Consider the following 19,332-nt stretch of genomic DNA (forward strand, 5'->3'; position numbering starts at 1 on the left):
AACTTCGACATTATTTTATGTGCATTGAAGGTGTTAACTCAATGCATTTTTTTTTCATGTATAATAGGTATTAAGTTATTTCTTTTGCTTTCGCATAGCAGATTCGCCCCTTCTTCCGACTCGTGAAAAACTTCTGATTGACGTTTCAGTGCCCTGCTGAGCGCTCTGGACGCCTGTCCCCTGGAGACGGTGGGCAGCCTGGTGGTGGAGAGGGGCTACATGGCGCAGCTGATCGGGGTGCAGTGGAGGCGCGGGGCCCGCGGGGGGCAGACCTTCTACTCCTCCCTGGGGCTGCAGGAACCCGTCTACCCAGAAGGTAAAGATATCATCTCAAAACAAAAGCTGAAATTCAAATGCAGCGTGTCATTAACCAGTAATTGGAAACTCGGCAGACCATGGGTATAGTCGGCTGTCCAAACTCAAAACATAGTAAGGGACATTTTTTTTGTAGTATGTTTTGTAGGACTAAGTAGATTGTACTTAGTGCGTCCAAAAATGCAAAAAAAACATACTATAAAAAAAATTTCCCTTACTGTGTTTTATGTTTGGACAGCCGTAGTGCTGTTCAATGTTTGACCTTGTCTTTACAGAAAAATAAATTAACAAATCCCCGAACAGTCCAAACAGAAAAATAAAAAAAATTAAAGTTAAGCTCAGCTAAGTAAGGATTTTCTTTGCGTAGTCTAAATATTAGTATATTCATTCAAACCCTGTCCGCCTCCGTGGTGTAATGGTCAGCACGCTCGGCTACCGTTCTGGAGGTCCCTCGTTCGATTCCCAGGGGGATCAAATAAATATAAGTGATTTTAATACTAATAATCTAATAATCATTCAATATTACCCTGGACTGGCACATGAAGCGGAGGGCTGATCACCTTTCCTTCGTGTGTTAACGATCAAGACAACACTGTGTTTATATAATGTGGTGCCCTATGCACCATCGGGGTGCGGATAAGGGTTTGAAAAAACATTAATTCTCGACCAATAGTTTACAAATAATTGATTTGAAATGACAGAGCCATCGATGGTGGATGACCCGCTGCCCCCGCTGCCGGTGTTTGGGGCCTACACGGCAGAGCAGTGGCGCGAGCAGACGGAGGGCCCCCCGCCCGACAGCCGCGAGATCCTGCTGGAGCAGGTGGGCCCCCTGTTTGCCAGCGCCTTCCTCGGCACCACAACCTACCAGGGGAATATCAATACCGGCTTCACGGCACTGCAAAAGGTTTACTACTTTCCTGATAACACTTTTTAATTGTTTAATTTTTTATATCAGTTTTCTTTTTTGACTTTCTGTCTTCCGCTGCTGGATATAGGGCGTTTGTGCACTACACGGAATTTTACCGTCCGGCATTTCAGTTAGCGTGATGATTTGCTTGGATTGGCTTGTGCTTTTGTCCATCTTTCTTCGGATCGGTGCGTGAACACATTGCGCGTAAATTCGATAACGCTAAACTGTCTTAGTCTAATTATCCAAAACCGGACTGCCGGACTGTAAAATTCCGGGTAGTGTACAAGCCCCCTTAGGCCTCTTCGGTATTCTCTCATTTCTTTCGGTCGGTTGGTGCCTGCAGCAAATTTTTGCCCCCCAGAGCGGCTATGTTGTCGGACTATCTTTTATGAGGTCTTCCAACGCCTCTTTTATTCTTTTAAGGTCTCCATCTTAAAATTTTAGGGGTCCATATGCAGTTTTAGAGTAAATTATTTACTGGCACACACTACTGTTTTTGAAAAACAACCTTAACCGTCCTACTTTTGGGTTATTACTCAAAAAGTAGGGAAAAAATCCTCAGTTTTTTTCATGAGATTTTTTATTTACAATGTACAAGACAAAAATTTTAAACAAAGGACCCATTTATGACCCTTATTATATATCCTTTGCAAGTTTCTTAGTTCTCAACATAAAATGTCGGCGGATATATTTTTGTAATTATATCCTGTTGAATATTTTTACAAATATATTTTGTATTGAATTCAATATATCAATCTACATAATGTCGACATATTCTGCAAATGAGGTAGCCAGTAATCGTCGGTGTTGAAATACTAAATGCGCCGTATGACATATTCGTATGTGTAGGGCGATTAGAAACAATTTGATGTATCACAAACGTTTCTGTGGTCATGCGTATACTTTTTTTGTACCTGAACATACGAGATATAGCTGGTTGCGTCCAGGCGATAATATAGCAGATATATCACGTACATTTGTGTGGGTAGAGTGGTCAAATAATGGATCCCTCCTTAAAAGGTTGTAAGAAGTATTAAATAGTCAATTTATTTATTTACAACATTTTGAGTGTGTCCAAATACTTGTTCACAAATCTGGATTATCTCCAATTATGGGAGTGATTTTTCATAAAATAACATAACATAGTGAATGTTACAAATGTGTAAAATGATCACTTAAACCTGCCTATGACGGTCGTCAGCCCTGTAAATTGCCCAGACTTCCATATTCTTCGTCATCTTTGATGAGATGTCAAAAAATAATTCATAAAGTTATTTAACACTTTTCTTAGATTAACTGTATCTATGAAGTATTACTATTATATATTTAATTTTCAGATTCTCTCCTGCGAAACAAAATGCACCAGAAGCAAGACATTCGAAGTCACCGACTGTCCTTTTATTCAGTGTGTTGTCATCTACCTGGGCCTCATCCTCGAGAGCCCCAAGTGTTACCAGTTTGTCAGCGGCTTCCTCAAGGAGATCCGGTACTCTTGTCCACTCATCCGACTACTGCTGCACTGCCGGCAGACTCCGTTCGAGGAACCGCTGACCAAGGTGGCGGAGACGTTGCTGCAGCACTATCAGGCGTCCAAGAGCCCCTTGGTGTCCCTCTTGAAAGGCTTCTCCGAAGGGGTGAAGAGAGGACCCAACAAGGAAAGGAGTATCGTGAAGACCGATGTGGAGAAGACTATCGCGGATCAACTGGAAGTTTTCAATAATATTCCTGGCAAGAAGATGACTAAAGATTTCTTAGTGAAAAGTAAGATTTTTTTAACGTTTTTTTTTTATCAAAAGCTTTTGATTGTTGAAATTTTTTCATCAACATTGAAGAACAACATTTTGAGTGTGTCTAAATACTTATATTTATAGGAGTTTTTTCATATTATTTTTAATTAATTTATAATTGGAGATAATCCAGATTTGTGAACAAGTATTTGGACACACTCAAAATGTTGTAAATAAATTATCTGGTCAAATTATAAGCTTAAAATGATGAAAATGATATTTTCTGGCATTTCTCATGTGTGTGATTATAATCCAGGATTCGGACCTCAAATACTCATAAAAGAGTTTCTGCTGAATAAAAAGCTTCTTTTCATCTCACCAATAGATGTCTCTAGTGAAGTTCTAGTGATTCAAGAACAATGTTTCAAAATTGGTTCATATATATAGAACTTCCAAGAATTTAAGTAGTGTGGCAGTCAATAATGGGTAGAATTGGTGAATGTTACACGTGTGTAAAGTGATCACTTAAACCAGCCTATGACGGTTGTCAGCCCCGTAAATGCCCAGACTTCCATATTTTTCTTCATCTTTGATGAGATGTCAAAAAAAAACATTGAAGAAAACATCATACAGAAATTTTAAAAATAATATGGACTTTGAATCTTTGAAAGAATGATTAATGTGACACATTGTAGAAACAGCATTTTATAGACCCTACAAACAGGGGCGTGCATTCCATATAGGCAGAAAAGCATTGCCTATCTTAACTTAACTACCCCGCGTGACACATAAAAATGCAACCAGTACCTACCCTACCTTACTAAGCAGTACCTAGCTTACCTTACTACCTACCTCTACTGTCTACCCTAAATCCTCTGTGCACGCCACTGCTTGCAAATGCCCAGATCTTAATATTCTCTTATTAACGCATTGTTTGCGGGAAACACTTAAAAGCGTCTTTTACATACTGTTGGTAGAGAGCGGAAGATGCTTGTACACATTCTATTGGCTTACTTTTGGTAGAGCGCCAGATGCTAAAAAATACTGTACAGATCGGAATTGGGCTTACGATTACATGTGATAAGGTTACTCGTATCAGTATAGGTCCGTAATTACTGTATTAATTAGCATCGGGGTTGATGAAAAAACTGCTCGACAACAATGTGTCAAAAAAGTTTTGCGTCTCTGTAAAGCAATTAATAAAGATTTCAATCATCAAACCCTGATCCGCATCCAATGGTGCATAGGGCACTGCATCATATAAACGCAGTGTTATCTTGATTGTTAACACATGAAGAAAAGGTGATCAGCCCTCCGCTTCAGGTACCAGCTCAGGGTAATATTGAATAAATATTAGAGTGAAAAATCACTTTATTTATTTGACCCCCCTGGGAATCGAACCCGGGACCTCCAGTACGGTAGCCGAGCGTGCTGATCATTACACTACGGAGGTGGACTTACCCAAAGTAAAAATATTTATTTATAATAAATAACTAATTAAATTTACCTCTGCTTTGAAAAATATTCCCATTGTGATTCTTTTATCTTCTTTCTCTCTTTTATAGAGTAATAATAAAAATAATAATTTTCTTCTTCAAACCCTTATCCGCACTGGTGCATAGGGCACTGCATCATATAAACGCAGTGTGTTATCTTGATTGTTAACCTCTCCAGGAGTACAATAATAGTTGTCCGACTTTCTCTGGGGTTTTTTTTAATTCAATATGTTTTTTTTTTAATGAAATCTTTGTATTATGAAGATAGAAATTATGTAAAAATAATTTGAAAAAAAAATTAAAGCTCACCATCTCTAGGCATATTCTCAGATATTATTACTATACAAATTGCATCATACCAACTGATAGATAGATTTCGACGTTCATTAACGTCGATACTCCTTTGAGGAAAATTTTTACTCCTCCCGGAAAGGTTAACACATGAATCTTTGAAAAAAACCTTCGTATATGACAAGTCGTGATGCATATTTCCCAGCTCTGGAGTCCTGCCCTATCAGCATGCTGGAGACCGTGGGCCGGCACCTGATGGAGATCCACGACACCAAGGTGCTGATGGAGGCCATGGTGACCATCCTGGAGCGCCAGCAGGACGGCTCCGTGGTCAGGATCAAGGGGGACGCGGACGCGGGCCCCGACGCGGGGGCGCAGCTCACCCTGGCCACGGGGGGCGACGCCGCCGGACTGATCATAGACTGGATGGCCAACTTGCAGCCGGAGCTGCTCGGGGACGACCCCAAAACTCAGGTGAACGAAGCCAAATTACGTTACACATTACAGTCATGGGCGCCTGCAGAAAATTTTCTAGGGGGAGGGCAAAATGTTTTTAGTTATGTTTTACTGTAGTTTTAATTTAATTTAGTCCACCTCCGTAGTGTAATGGTCAGCATGCTCAGCTACCGTTCTGGAGGTCCCGGGTTCGATTCCCAGGGGGGGGTCAAATAAATATAAGTGATTTTTTTCACTCTAATATTTATTCAATATTACCCTGGACTGGTACCTGAAGCGGAGGGCTGATCTCCTTTTCTTTATGTGTTAACGATAAAGATAACACTGCGTTTATTAGATGCAGTGCCCTATGCACCATTGGGGTGCGGATAAGGGTTTGAATGTAGTTTTAATTTACTGTAATGTATTTTAATGGAGAACGAAGGGACAGGAGTAATGTAGTAATGAAGGTCATACAGTAGCAACAATTTTTTTTATTAACACATAAATAAAAGTTATTTGAATATTTTCAATCAATCCAGGGGGGGGGGATAAGTGCCACCCCATGTGGGCACCCATGATTACAATGATTAGATATCTTTTTATAAAACTCAAGTGGTAAAATAAATGTGTTTTCTTTAATCATTGTAACATGTCTTACCACAAAGTTAATGCCGAAACAATAAATAAAATATCTTGAAGAAGAATATGGAAGTCTGGGCATTTATACCGTCATAAGCGGGGTTAAGTGATCACTCGTGTAACATTCACCAATTCTACCCATTTTTGACAACCACACTACTCAAATTCTTAAAAGTTCTATATATATATTTGAACCAATTTTGAAACATTGTTCTTGAATCACTAGAACTTCACTAGAGACATCTATTGGTGAGATGAAACGAAGCTATTTATTAAGCAGAAACTCTTTTATTAGTATGTATTTAAAAAAATAACTCTATACTATAATTGGAGATAATCCAGATTTGTGAACAAGTATTTGCACACACTTAAAATGTTGTAAGGTAAGGAGAGTGTTTGATAAGATACCAGCTGCATACAGTTTATCTTAGATGATGTTAACATTTGTTACAATTAATCTTTGTGTATTTTCAGATGAAATTGATGTTCAGATCTGGTGGAGCTCAGTGGCAAGAGCTGCTGGTGGCTCTCCTGGCACACAGGGCTTCCTGGAGAACCCTGTATGGTTGCTTGACTGCACTTCTCACTCCCAATAGGTAGCTATTCTATTTTTTTTCAATCACAGTGGAACCTCTCATAATGAGCAATTCGCATAACGAGAACAAAAAAAAAGTAAAAAAGTTCCTCCTTTGCGAGCGAAATTTCGCATGAGTTAAAGAGAAAAGGCAAGTCCCTTTTTCACGACATTCACTTGTGAGCCGGGACTTCCGCGGCAGTCAAAACAAAAAATGTTTCGCTTAACGAATAAGATTCGGTAATGAATTATGCTCGTTATGAGGGGTTCCACTGTATTTAACACTTTGTAGTCCACTCACATATTTTTTTTTTTTTTTATACCCTTATCCGCACCCAAATGATGCATAGGGCACTGTGTCATATAAACGCAGTGTTATCTTGATCGTTTATACATGAAGGAAAGGTGATCAGCCCTCCGCTTCAGGTACCAGTCCATGGTAATTTTGAATAAATATTACAGTGAAAAAAATCGCTAATATTTATTTTACCCCCATATTAATGTTATTTATTGTTTCGGCATTCACTTTGTGGTAAGGCATGAGTAAATTGTAAATATAACCCTTTTTTTTACCTATTTGAGTATTATATTACTACAGCTAGTTTCGGGAGCTACAGATGTTTCCATCCATTTGAATATAAACTTTTACATATCAATTTTTTTCTTCTTTTTTACACATATTGATATGTGTTTATCTAGTATCGGGTTTTTACGCTACGATGGATTTATTCGTGAACTATTATGAGCTATTCCTCTGATCGTGCTCAATCTAGAAGCTTCACACATTGTTTTGGTGAAAGTGTAAGGTATTATGAGAGATATTACACTTATTTTTATAACCTGTGTCATTTATTGCTATCATTACGCAATCATTACCGTGTTACAAAATGGCCGACCCCAAGGGCTGGTAAATTCAAAGGCCACCGGCACACAAAGTGTTACAATTTGGATTATGGAATTAACTTCATGAAGTTTTTCTTGGCTCAGTTTTTCAATGACATATTGATGATTTTCTTTTTTATTGCAGTGAATGGGAGGCAACAACAGTACTGGAATTGATCTCAGCTTTGACAAAAAGCCCTAGAATATGGCAAGGGAGAGATAAAACCACTCCTAAACATCACACTCCAGAAGACATTCTTCGATTGAATCATGAACAGGTTTGTTGATATGGCATCCGTTCCTGCATTTCAAATCTATGCTGCTTAGCAGGAAATTACCATTTTTAACACATGTTTTATTGAGATTTTTTTATTTTATTACATTAATAGTTATATAAAGATTAGGAAGAGTTATTTACGGTGGTATGGACATGTGGAGCGAATGGATAGTGAGAGAATGACTAAGAAGATATATGTGGCGAATGTGAGAGGGAAAACAGAACGGGACGACCGAAAAAGCAGAAAAATCAGAACCTAAAATCTGGCGGTATCAAAAGTCTGCGTAATCGAAGTGCATGTATGACTAGATGTATGGATGCAAAGAAGGCGAGGAGTGTATGTCAGGAGAGAAGAGTGTGGCGTTCCATCCTCTCTGCCTACCCCTGCGGCGAAACGGCGTGATGGTAGTAGTAGTAGTAGTTGTTATATAAATAAGTTTCAAACATTTTTCATAGGAAATTATTGACTCAAGCTTTGAATAAAACAACAATACTTCACAAAAAATGTGAACAAACATTTTGACCATATATCTCTCACATTCTCACTTGCCATTTACATTATTGCTTTCTTTCCCCTGTATTTTTTTAACCTAACTCGGCTACATTGCTTTCTATGATGAGATTATCATGTTGAACTTAATTCCAGATTGGCGTTTTAATATCGTATATCCTGGAAGAAGCTTCGCAATGCCCCAATCGCGAACAGGCCTGTCTGAGGATGGAGTCCCGGCTTCCGTTGCTGCAGAAGAGCCTTCAGGATGACCACTCCCTGATGAGTGCCATCATAAGTCTGGAGAACAGGTTGCAGAGCCCGGACGCTATCGTGCAATCTTTCATCCTTCTGCTGTACATGAGAGTCCCTAAAATTCTGCATTTGCTGAACACCAAAGGTCGTCTGCCCTTGAATGATATAGTGATGTCAGAAGCGGATGAGTTGGATGCCGTTGGTAAGATATTTTTTTATTTATTTTATTTTATTTGTTTGGGATTTGTACATATTTACATATAAAAAAATTATATAATAAACAACAGTTACATTAACAATAATAAACATTTTAAATAGTTAACGTTAAAAAAAAGCCAATTAAACAATTCCACATTTACGTTATAACTACTATTAAAAAACATTCAAAGATTTAAAAAAGGGTAAGATATCATGTTTACCCACAGTAAAGGTATAACTACTATTAAAAAACATTCAGAGATTTAAAAAAGGGTAAGATATCATGTTTACCCACAGTAAAGGTATAACTACTATTAAAAAACATTCAGAGATTTAAAAAAGGGTAAGATATCATGTTTACCCACAGTAAAGGGTAGTTGATTTGAATGATAATTACAATTTGGTCTCTACTATGATGTCTGCACAAAAAACTGATATGATTTGAACAAATTTGGTAATTAGTATTTTTGTAAATACATACATATTTATTTTGAAATCTGCATATGTAAATTTAAAAAAATTATGTTTGTACAAATTGTTAAATCTCCTAAAATTATTTACCAACTGAATAATTGTTTGAGATACCTGCTGATAAAAATATAAAACACAAACATACAAATCAACAATGTAAACATAGACATCTAAATATTAATTTAAAAAAATCTGCCTGAATAGGTTAAATACTTCTTTTGTTATTTTGTCAACAAAAATACAAACTACATATTAATATCGCCAACCGTTTCAATAAGTACTTTTTTCTGTCTTACTGTGTAAGTCAAATGTGTTATAAAACTCATAAGAGAAAAAAAATCGTTTGGAATCGATGCTGTATGGATCTAAAATGCAATCATGATTCATTGGAAACGTATTGTACATGGATGATGACTAAAAATCGTTTTTTATTTTTATTTTTTAGAAACATCAACAAGTATAGTGGACAAAATATCTCACTGTATGTTTACTGCTCTGGCTGCAACACCTCATTCCAAAGAATGGATTAAAAAGTTAGTACATTTTTTTAAACTTTCTATTATTTATTTAATATTGCCAAAGAAGTGCTGCATTGTAACTTGACAAAAAATGACATTAACTATCACAATGTTTTTTTGATATTTTACTTACTGAGCTAGTACTTACACACTTAGGAAAGTCTCTACCCGTTTGGTCCATTGATGCTTAAGGACAGGAAGGGTATTTTTACCTTCTGTGCCAACCTCATTTCAAAGTCAGAAAAGAAGGAATTTTTAAAATGTTTTTATATGTACCATTCTCTTTGTTATGCTCTAAACTATATAAACACAATTATCAAATCCCGTCGCCAGTGGTCCACAGACGTAAAAAACATTTTCTGGGCTTTCTAGAGAACTGGTCACTAGATATGATAACATAGACTCAATTTGATTGCAATATAAACATAAATTATTTCAATATTTTCAATATTTTGAAATATGTATATAACTGCAGAATCCCCGGGCTGGAAGCGAGCTGCCGGTCACTGTGTCGTCAGCACCCCCGCCTGGCGCTGCGTCAGCTGGGGCTGCTGGGCACGCTCCTCAAGGGGCGCTGCCACCTGGAGTGGGGCCCCTTCCGCAACGGGGGCCACGCAGCCTACTTCACGCAGACCCTCGGCATCCTAGAGATGCTGCAGCCGTCGCTGTTCTCCACCACCTACCGCAGGAGACTGCACATCGTGCTGGACAGCTACTTTGCGCTGATCACCAAGCACGGCCACCTGAAAGACCTCGGCCAGCTGATACAGAGATTCGCCACCCTGCTGCAGGGGTACATGGCTTATGACGCGGCCGCAGCCAATGACTATTTCAGGGATTACCATCATATTTTGAGGTATTAACACATTGTTGTCAGGAAGTTTTTTCATCAACCCCGATCCTAAAAGTACAGTAATTAGGGTCGTATACTAATCACATGCAACCTAATCACAAGCAACTGTGAACCCGGTTCCGATCTATACAATGTTTTTTGGCATCTCTCGCTCATCATTGAAAATCAAAATCAAAAGTCGTTGTACAGATCGAAATTGTGTACTCATTAGGCTCGTATACTAATCACAAGTAACCGCAAACCCAACTCTGATCTGTACAATGTTTTTTGGCGTCTCGCTCTCTACCAACAGTATTTAAAGTCTTTTTAAAGCATTTCCCGCAAACAATCTATGTATTAGGAAAAAAATGATTATGAGTTTACAATCTCATTGAATTTCATTTCTTTTTTCTAGTTCCCATCCTATCTTGTCATCGATGAGCGTTGTGGGCACTGCCAGCACAGCAGGGGAGGGTATGGGGGCGCAACGGGACGGCAGTGGTACCGCCGGAGAAGGGGAGTGGGGGGACCGCTCCCCCCACCAGGCCGCCGCCCCCTCCCCCATCACGGTGCTCAATAACGTCATCGCGTCCACTGTGGATACAGATACTGGTAAGTACTATCAATGTTTCTAGAAAAGGTCGCAAATATTGAAGTCGCAATATGGACACTTCTCTCACCCAATCGAATATCACATGTCGCTCACTCCTTTCAAGAACGTCATAAATAAAAAATCGGCAATTTTCAGTTGTGCGTGTTTTCGGAATGCCCAGAAAATGTACGTTATCCCAGCAAAGAGGCAATTTTTTAACTTAATATTTACCCGCTACAGGGCAGAAAGTGTTGTTTTTGTATTTTTAAGAAAATGTATTGTTCAATTATTTTTTTAAATGTACTAAATATTTTTCAAATGGAGAAAAAACCTTCAGGTTTTAGCTAAAAAAATCTGTTGCACAGTAAAAAGTTCAATAAGCGGCTTGATATTTATTTTTATTACATTGTATTATATTTTTAAACTTTAAAAACGTTCTCCTGAAAAATCAAGTATTTTTATTTATGACGTTCTTGAAAGGAGTGAGCGATGTGTTTGTAAAGTTTTGTTGTCACTAAAACAATATTGACCGCCGAAAATTTGTCCGCCTTCGTAGTGTAATGGTCAGCACACTCACATAACATTTATTTTAAATTATTTCACACTCTTTTCATTCTTCACACATTCAGGCATCTCGTAATTCATTTTGAAACCCTTAGTGTAATGGTCAGCACTCTCGGCTACCGCACTAGAGGTCGGGTTCGATTCGCAGGGATCAAATAAATATAAGAGATTTTTGCACTCTAAGATTTATTCAATATTACCCTGGAGTACTTGAAGCGGAGGGCCGATCACCTTACATTAATGTGTTAGCGATCAAGATAACACCGTGTTTATATGATGCCGTGCCCTATGCACCATCGGGTGCGGATGAGGGTTTGAAAATAAAATGTTTGAATGTGGAAGAAGCAAAGATTGTGTGCAAAGACAGGTTGGTGTGCAGTAAGCGGCATGATAGTTTTAGTAAAAAATTACCTCTTCTGTTGTACCTATTAATTGATATAATATGTTGTTCCACAGGACTCGCTACCCTGATGCGTTGTCTGGATGCCTCCAATCCGGAGCTCGCTATCGCTGCCCTGGAGAAGTTGCCCGAACTTGTAGTCTGTATGCAAGAACATGCCACACAAATACTATCCAAAGTCTTCAATCTTGGAATGCGTTCCAAAATTAATACCGAAACTTACATCGCTAAATGTGTTCTCACATTAAACGCACACAGAGGATGCTAACACCATCAATATATGAACCTAGATATTTATAGTAAATAAAAAACCTTTTTTTTATTAATAAAACTTTGTTTTATTTTAATAAATATAATATAAAATGTAAAAAGCGTATTTTTAAAACAAAAAATAAATATTGTCTTTGTGCACACAGTAAAAAACAAAACGTAGGTACATATGGTCTACCAATCCTTGGAGCTTTCCAAATCTGCAAACATTTTGTCTTTGATTCCTTTCTTTGGATCTTTCGTAATCGATGTCTCAATAGCACCAGTTTGACCCAGGAGATATTCAAGTTCTGCAAGAAAAAACATCATTTTTTAAATAAAGTGAAACCCCTATTTCCGCCCTATGTCCGCCTCCGTGGTGTAATGGTCAGCGTGTTTAGCTACCGTGCTGGAGGTCCCGGGTTCGATTCCCAGGGGGGTGAAAATAAATATCAGTGATTTTGCACTGTAATATTTATTTAATATTACCCTGGACTGGTTCCTGAAGCGCAAGAGTGATCACCTTGCCTTCATGTAAGTAATGATCAAGATAACGCTGCGTCAACTCGATGCAGTGCCCTATGCACCATTGGGTGCGGATAAGGGTTATAAGTAAGTAAGTAAGAAAAAAATAAATGGAAGGAAAATGTAAATGTAAAAAACATTTCTGTTTAATAAAAAAAAAAAATTAAATCTTGCAGATGAGTCTTTTTTCATACGGACACCTAAATGGAGAGAAAATGTAAATTGTGTTGAAAAAACTTTTATTTTTTTATTTTTTTTAAATTTTAATTTATGTATGTTAAGGATGATCACGAATAATGACAATTAACAACAAAAGAAGCGTTACAGATCTAGTCAAAAATCGAATGACACTATATATTCAATGTAAACTGGGGGAAACCTAACGTTATTGCAGGTAATAAATGTACGCAAATATATCAGGATTGAAATAATTACACACAGTAGATTTTTGTCACGATGTTGGTTTATTGGCTAATAAATTAATATGAAAAATTGCAAGGCGATCGATAACATTCTTATTGAAATCTATAGAGAACTAAGGGAGAAATTAAGGTTAAAACTTTAGATATTAGAATATAACGAAGAACGTGCGTTCGCATACGTCATCAAATTTCCGTCATGAACGTTTTATAACGTCATGGTTTATTGTCTATGGTTTATAGAGCTGTAATAATAGTAGTGTGGATTGTTTGTTTACCACTACACTACCATTTGTGTTATACAAATATGAGGGGAGAGGAGGGTGCGAGGGTTGACCATAGATATCAACAAATAGAGCCGCCAATAATTTAGTAATTTTACCAATATTAAAATAAGTTCATCGTTTCTGTGACGTCATTCATTACCAACTTACGAAAACAACATAGTTACGAAGGTGAATTTACCAAAAGAAAATGATGAATGAAAATATTGATTATATCGGCTGTTATAAACACAAAATGAGTCTTATACAATCCTTTATAGGTTGAGTATGTTAAATTAGATATTCCTCCAGTCTGACAATGATCCATTGGCGGGAAAATGGTAAATCCAGGGATGTAAAATCCGGGTTTTACTGTATTAAATTTTCAGCACACAATTTGCAGGAATTGTAAGAACATCGCAATCCTTTTTGTAGGTCCTCATTCTTCATCTTGATGGGTCACTTTTGCCATTATTTGGTCTTGCGCCCTCATTCATATCTAGACTAATGTAGTTCTGACAATTAAGGATGCATCAAAGCTACATATTTTACATGAATTGCTAGCCTACCTTCAAGGGAGACATTCGGCCCTCTAAATTCAATCGGGCCAACAATCTGCTTCTTCAACTCTCCTTCATAGTACACGAACATGCTGGGAAGGTTCTTCTCCGGGAAGTTGGGAATGCACGTCTGGGCTATGGACTTCAAGAACTTGGTATAGGGGAACTTGTTGGCTAATTCCAGCATGTGTTGGTTCAGTAGTGCACACAGGGGGATTCTGTAATTTATTAACTTATCTTTTAATTTAAACATTTTTATTGCATGTCCTATGTTACTAATTTGTATTTCCATTATTTATTGTTCATGAAATTTTATCATAAATACACCACCCCTTGTAAGTTTCTATTGGTCAATATTTTGGGATGACCCTATTTGAATTTTCACTGTGTTAAAATTTCATTCAGATTTTTTTTAAACATTTATTTAAGCTATATACATACATTTAAATACATATACTGTATAACATTCATCAAAAAAATTATAAACATTTTTTTTTCAGAGCCACCTTGTGTATCTTGTCGTTGGAGTTCTTTTTACCTACGTTTTTTAATGTTTTCATCTATTTTATAACCTAATATATACACACAAAAAAAGGTAAAGTTTTTTACACAAAAACTATTTTACAATTTTCATAGAATAAACTATTGATCATTTACCCATTCCTTTATTTTGCCTTTGTTCCATATTTTATTTTGACCTCTGTCAGCAACAAATTAACCCTTTCCGGTCCCCCAAAATTAAAAAAAAAAATCTAGGTAGACAGTTACATTCCAATTGGACAAAAATCTTTTGTCCTCTGTTCCACATACTGTTGTAATAGATACGAGTGACAAAAATGTAAGCTTGGAATTAAAATAATTAATACTAATGATGAAAAAAATGACGAATAACATCTGACATGGGACCTAAGAGGAAAAAATCGATTTTGAATGAGATTCGACATTGGACCAGTAAGGGTTAAAAAATGTTTGCAACGATATATTAAAGTGTTCTACTTATTGTTAATTGTTGGAACTACCAAACCTTGCATTGTGTATCATGGTTGTGCACAAGGCAAACATATAAATAAAATACAAAACAAAGCACTTACCCCTGTTTATAAAGATGTATAACGACCCATATTTCCTTTCCGGCATTGTTGACTTCCTGCACGTAATCCTGTCCCGAAATTTCCTGAACGGTGCCGAAACGAGGTTTCCCCGCCAAGAGTTTCATTTCTGCTATTCGTTTTCTCCGGTACTGCTCTAGGACTGCTTCATCTTCAGAGTCTTCCAGTTCGTCCAATTCGTCTAACTCTAGGGCAGACAGCTTTTTGTGCTCTGATAAATTAAAAAACAAAAAATTAATGATGTATTAATTATAACTAACTAACTAACCGTAGGCTGAGAGAATAGAACGCCACACCACTCTGTTCTCTGCAAACATTCTTCCACGTTCATGCATCTCCTCATACATACCCACCGATTGTTTCGACTCCTTACCTGACCACTTACAAGTATTTGGCATACTTGATTGTGCCAAGTTTTTCTCGGTCTTTCTCTGCTCCTTTTTCCAATTACATTCGACTCAAAAATTTGTTTTACCGTTCTTTCCTTACTCATTCGCTCTACATGTCCAAAATATTATTAACATTTAAAGCATTTACTTTGTGGTAAGTCATTTTTACATTTTTTTTTTACAAAAATGTTAGTAATATTAGTATATAACCACTCACCAAGATTTTTATGTCTACCGGTTTTTTATGAAACCGGTAGACATAAAAATCTGGGTGCGTGGTTATGTACTAATATTACTAAAATTTATGTAAAAAAAAAAATTATGAGTATTGTATTAATTATGGTTAATTCAATTTTTGCTAGCTCAAATTAAGAATTGTTGAATCAACATATTTTTATTAATCTCATTTCATGTTTTAAGAAAAATCCTGATATAAATAACTCATAAATAATAATAACTGAAGCAGAGCAAATTCAGAATTCGTGAACAAAAATTTGTATATTATTTATTGTTTCGGCATTTACTTTGTGGTAAGACATGTTAAAATGAAACATGAACATGAAACATGGAAACTCTTGTTTTAATACCACTTGAGTTTATGAATGACTACTAGCTTCGGAAGCTAAACTTCCATCGTCAGGTCTGAATAATAACTAAAATTAAAATTAAAAAAACTGTTCTTTAAATAAGGAGAGGGGTAAGTTAGGGGGAGGGGGTTAGTCAAGGGGGCGGAGTTTGAAAATTAAAGGAAAAATGGAAAGCTAAGGTGAAGAATTTTACCACTCTCCTTATTTATAGAACAGTTTTATATTTATTTTATATTTTAGTTATTATTCAGACCTCACGATGGAAGTTTAGCTTCAGAAACTAATAGTCATTAATAAACTCATGTGGTATAAAAACAAGTGTTTCCTTAATCATTTTAACAAAAATTTGGATGCACTCATAATATTGTGATTAAAAAATAAGTTTAATAAAATTTTTAAATGATATTTTAAAATGTCTTATAGTATGTAAATAAATTTACAAAGAATCTTACATACATTTCATAAAAGTTTCTACTAATAAAAACATACTAATTTCAACCATAGATGTCGCCGAATAACTGGACACAGATGTTTACAGTTGAAGTATAAATATAATTTCCGAAATTTGAGTGTCCGCCTCGATAGTGTAATAGTCAGCACGCTCAGCTACCGTTTTGGAGGTCCCGGGTTCGATTCCCAGGGGTGTCAAATAAATATAAGAGATTTTTTTTTTACTCTAATATTTATTCAATATTACCCTGGGCTGGTACCTGAAGCGGAGGGCTGATCACCTTTCCATAATGCGTTTATATGTTGAGTGCCCTATGCACCATTGGGGTGCTGATAAGGGTTTGAATGAATGAATTGTAATGTGGTTGTCAATCACAGGTTAAATGAGCATTTAAACCAGCCTATCAACAGGTCGTAAGCCCTGTAAATACCTAAACTTTATTTTTTCTTTCATCTATGTTAAGATTTTTTTTTTTTGGTTTTTCGCTATTAGATAAATATGGTTACTTGTATCTTGTTTTTGTTGAATAGTGTCCTCAAGCATTGAAACAATAGACTCTTCTGTAATTTCTTTCTCTTTGGCTGGAATGATGCCTTTAGCACGGAGAACATCATTCCATTCGGTATCTTCATTGGGGTTCTGGAATGGCAAAACAAACAAATTAGTTAGCTTCTATTGTTGACAGACAATAATTACAAACAATAACGAATAGAAATGTCACAGATGTGCTTCACGGGCAAGTACCATTTTTACTGTCAAGATATTGGTGTCTTTTAAAATAAAAAAGAAACATTATTACTCGAGAAAGACTCGAAAATGAAAACGTTATACATAGCAAGGTATATCGGCTATAATAAATATGATTCCAAAAATCACAATCTTGACTTAAAACACGCCCAAAGTATTAGTAACAGGAATATACTAATTTATTTTTAGCACAAATTAATCAAATATTTTTTGCCAGTGTTTCTAAAACAAATTTCTGAAATAAAAACTACACTATAACGAAAAATAAACGTAATACAAGTGTACAAATGGTAAATCAACAGTTATAATATATTTAAAATGCTAAAGTGGTACAGTTTCAGGTGCATAACCTAAATTAAAGTTAATGATTAAACTGGGTTTGAAAAGTGCACATTTTTTAGGTAAATAAATATAATACCTGCATTTTTAATGAGTAGAGTTGAAGTTAGAAAGGCTTGGTTCTAAATTATAAAATAATTTTGCGATACTTTATAAGGCAGTAACCTAATTCCGAGCACGAGAACGAATATTTGACAGTGACAATTTAGGTGTTGCAATCTTAAAATATTTACTTATTTTTTTAAAAATTATTTTTATTTATCACAAAGAAATCATAACACCGCTTGCTATCAAGTCTTCTGAAAAATTTTTTACGGTAATTTTCCTTTCAGAAAGATCCAATTTTTATACAGAAAAATAATTATACATAAAAATATATATTTGCCAAGTAAGTAAGTACTCTTTAAACGACATGAACAACGTCTGCTATCTTCAGAGTTGTGTTACGTCAGTTCTGGTAATTTATCACAAATGAGAAATGGCTGAATTCGAGGGACGTAAACACAAGGAATATTCGTTAGATGAAAGTGGAGGTAAATAATTTGCTTCGCCGTATTAAAACGGAGTGAATAAATTTACAGTGTGTTTTTGAATTTGGTGATTATAAAATATTACAATGTTTTATGTGCATCCAATTCGTATGATTACTTTGTTTCTGTATCTGGACTTCGACAATTTGCATTCTATTCCAAAGTAAAGTTTTGCAATCTGTCGTTTGACGTGGTTTATCATTAGATTATTTGTAAATGTGTTTGCACGTGTTAAAATGTTCGTATTATGTTATGCGAGTGTCAAGTGAATATCTGTAACATGTAATGACATTTATTAAGATTACATTGTGAAAATCAGACAAATAACCACCTGTTCATTGTGACCTATGTTAATTAGTGAATTATTTGTTTAATTAATCGGTATTGTGTGTCAAATGTTCTTTAAATCGTGTGCAGTTAATCGTTTCGCCGTAAAGACAGCCTCTAAAATGACTGTCATTTTCGTCTACTTGCTGTCAATCGTGTACCTACATACTAAACTGTTGTCATAAAAATGTTTTCGTAAAAAATATATATACGTCGTTCGAACAAGCTTTGAATAACTATAGGGTTACATTATTTACACTTCAAATCAGTAATTTTTGTTTACTTTCGGGAATATTTTGAAACTGACACTTGAAGGGACAGAAACATTTTGAAAATTATTCAATCTACATTTATCTAGTCTCCATCCTTGTACACTTATAGTAAAATTTAATTTCATTTTAATTTTTTCTCAAATAACTTTCTTCATAAATTTTAAAATGTACATGGTTGTACAAGTACCTACTTATGGTATAGTATTAATATGTATATAAATAATATATATAAACTGCATTTCAAATTTAGTTTATCTTACTGATAGATTTTTTTTCACACTGGCAATAGAAAAACTTCCACACGGCAAAGGAATGGCGCGCGCTATTCAAATAGTCAATACTGATGGCGAGCACTCCTTCACCCTGGACGAGGATGCTCTCACCGAGCTTATGCTGCAGGAAGATGTCAAGGACAGGAGCATTGTCGTGATATCAGTTGCCGGAGCATTCAGAAAAGGAAAATCTTTCCTTTTGGATTTTTTCCTGCGCTACATGAACTCTCGGGTAAGTACCTGCCTACCTTCCTATTTAGAAATAATATTGAAAAATTTATTTTTGAGTACCTACCTAACTCAATTATGGAGATTTCATCCTTAGGCAGCTTGTGCACTACACGAAATTTTACCGTCCGGCAGTCCGCCAAAAATAAACGCGACTATGACAGTTTAGCGTGATCGAATTTACGCGCACCGT

The 19,332-nt window shown here is 36.1% G+C and overlaps 3 protein-coding genes across 5 annotated transcripts in view; 2 read left to right on the forward strand and 1 right to left on the reverse strand.

The window, feature by feature from the left end:
• Nucleotides 1-12,203, forward strand: part of IntS1 (integrator complex subunit 1) — a 40,617-nt gene extending 28,414 nt beyond the window's left edge. Inside the window, exons 22-32 of the mRNA XM_088258805.1 lie at nt 150-316; nt 1,017-1,222; nt 2,566-2,989; nt 4,948-5,216; nt 6,294-6,415; nt 7,421-7,553; nt 8,199-8,499; nt 9,412-9,499; nt 9,960-10,340; nt 10,732-10,928; nt 11,929-12,203. Of these exons, the coding sequence (XP_088114931.1) occupies nt 150-316; nt 1,017-1,222; nt 2,566-2,989; nt 4,948-5,216; nt 6,294-6,415; nt 7,421-7,553; nt 8,199-8,499; nt 9,412-9,499; nt 9,960-10,340; nt 10,732-10,928; nt 11,929-12,140 (2,500 nt within the window). The 3' untranslated portion in view covers nt 12,141-12,203. The remainder of the gene's footprint in view (nt 1-149; nt 317-1,016; nt 1,223-2,565; nt 2,990-4,947; nt 5,217-6,293; nt 6,416-7,420; nt 7,554-8,198; nt 8,500-9,411; nt 9,500-9,959; nt 10,341-10,731; nt 10,929-11,928) is intronic.
• On the reverse strand, nt 12,186-17,718 carry viaf (viral IAP-associated factor). The gene is made up of 5 exons (XM_088258806.1): nt 17,590-17,718; nt 16,931-17,063; nt 14,980-15,208; nt 13,898-14,106; nt 12,186-12,432 (listed from the first exon to the last, which is right to left on the reverse strand). Exons 1-5 carry the CDS (start codon nt 17,593-17,595, stop codon nt 12,317-12,319), a joined length of 693 nt encoding a protein of 230 aa, XP_088114932.1. The 5' UTR covers nt 17,596-17,718; the 3' UTR covers nt 12,186-12,316.
• Nucleotides 17,719-17,959: 241 nt separating this feature from the next.
• atl (atlastin GTPase) overlaps nt 17,960-19,332 on the forward strand; it is a 41,554-nt gene continuing 40,181 nt past the window's right edge. The window contains exons 1-2 of one of the 3 annotated variants that reach the window (XM_088258793.1): nt 17,960-18,043; nt 18,929-19,143. In XM_088258793.1, the coding sequence (XP_088114919.1) occupies nt 17,989-18,043; nt 18,929-19,143 (270 nt within the window). In that variant the 5' untranslated portion in view covers nt 17,960-17,988. Of the gene's footprint in view, nt 18,108-18,718; nt 18,836-18,928; nt 19,144-19,332 lie in introns of those variants that run through there. The other 2 variants (XM_088258795.1, XM_088258794.1) reach the window with 2 other exon arrangements.

This window comes from Brachycentrus maculatus, unplaced genomic scaffold (genome assembly GCF_059751285.1).
Source record: "Brachycentrus maculatus isolate JH-2025_06_01 unplaced genomic scaffold, ASM5975128v1 h1tg000104l, whole genome shotgun sequence".
In the NCBI taxonomy this organism is placed as follows: domain Eukaryota; kingdom Metazoa; phylum Arthropoda; class Insecta; order Trichoptera; family Brachycentridae; genus Brachycentrus; species Brachycentrus maculatus.

Bases quoted from the DNA above. Each gene is read 5' to 3' on its own strand.
- viaf (XM_088258806.1), bottom strand. The intron at 15,209-16,930 runs GTAACCATATTT...TTAATTTATCAG, and splicing joins TCAACAAAAACAAGATACAA to AGCACAAAAAGCTGTCTGCC. The intron at 12,433-13,897 runs GTAGGCTAGCAA...TTTTTCTTGCAG, and splicing joins GCCGAATGTCTCCCTTGAAG to AACTTGAATATCTCCTGGGT.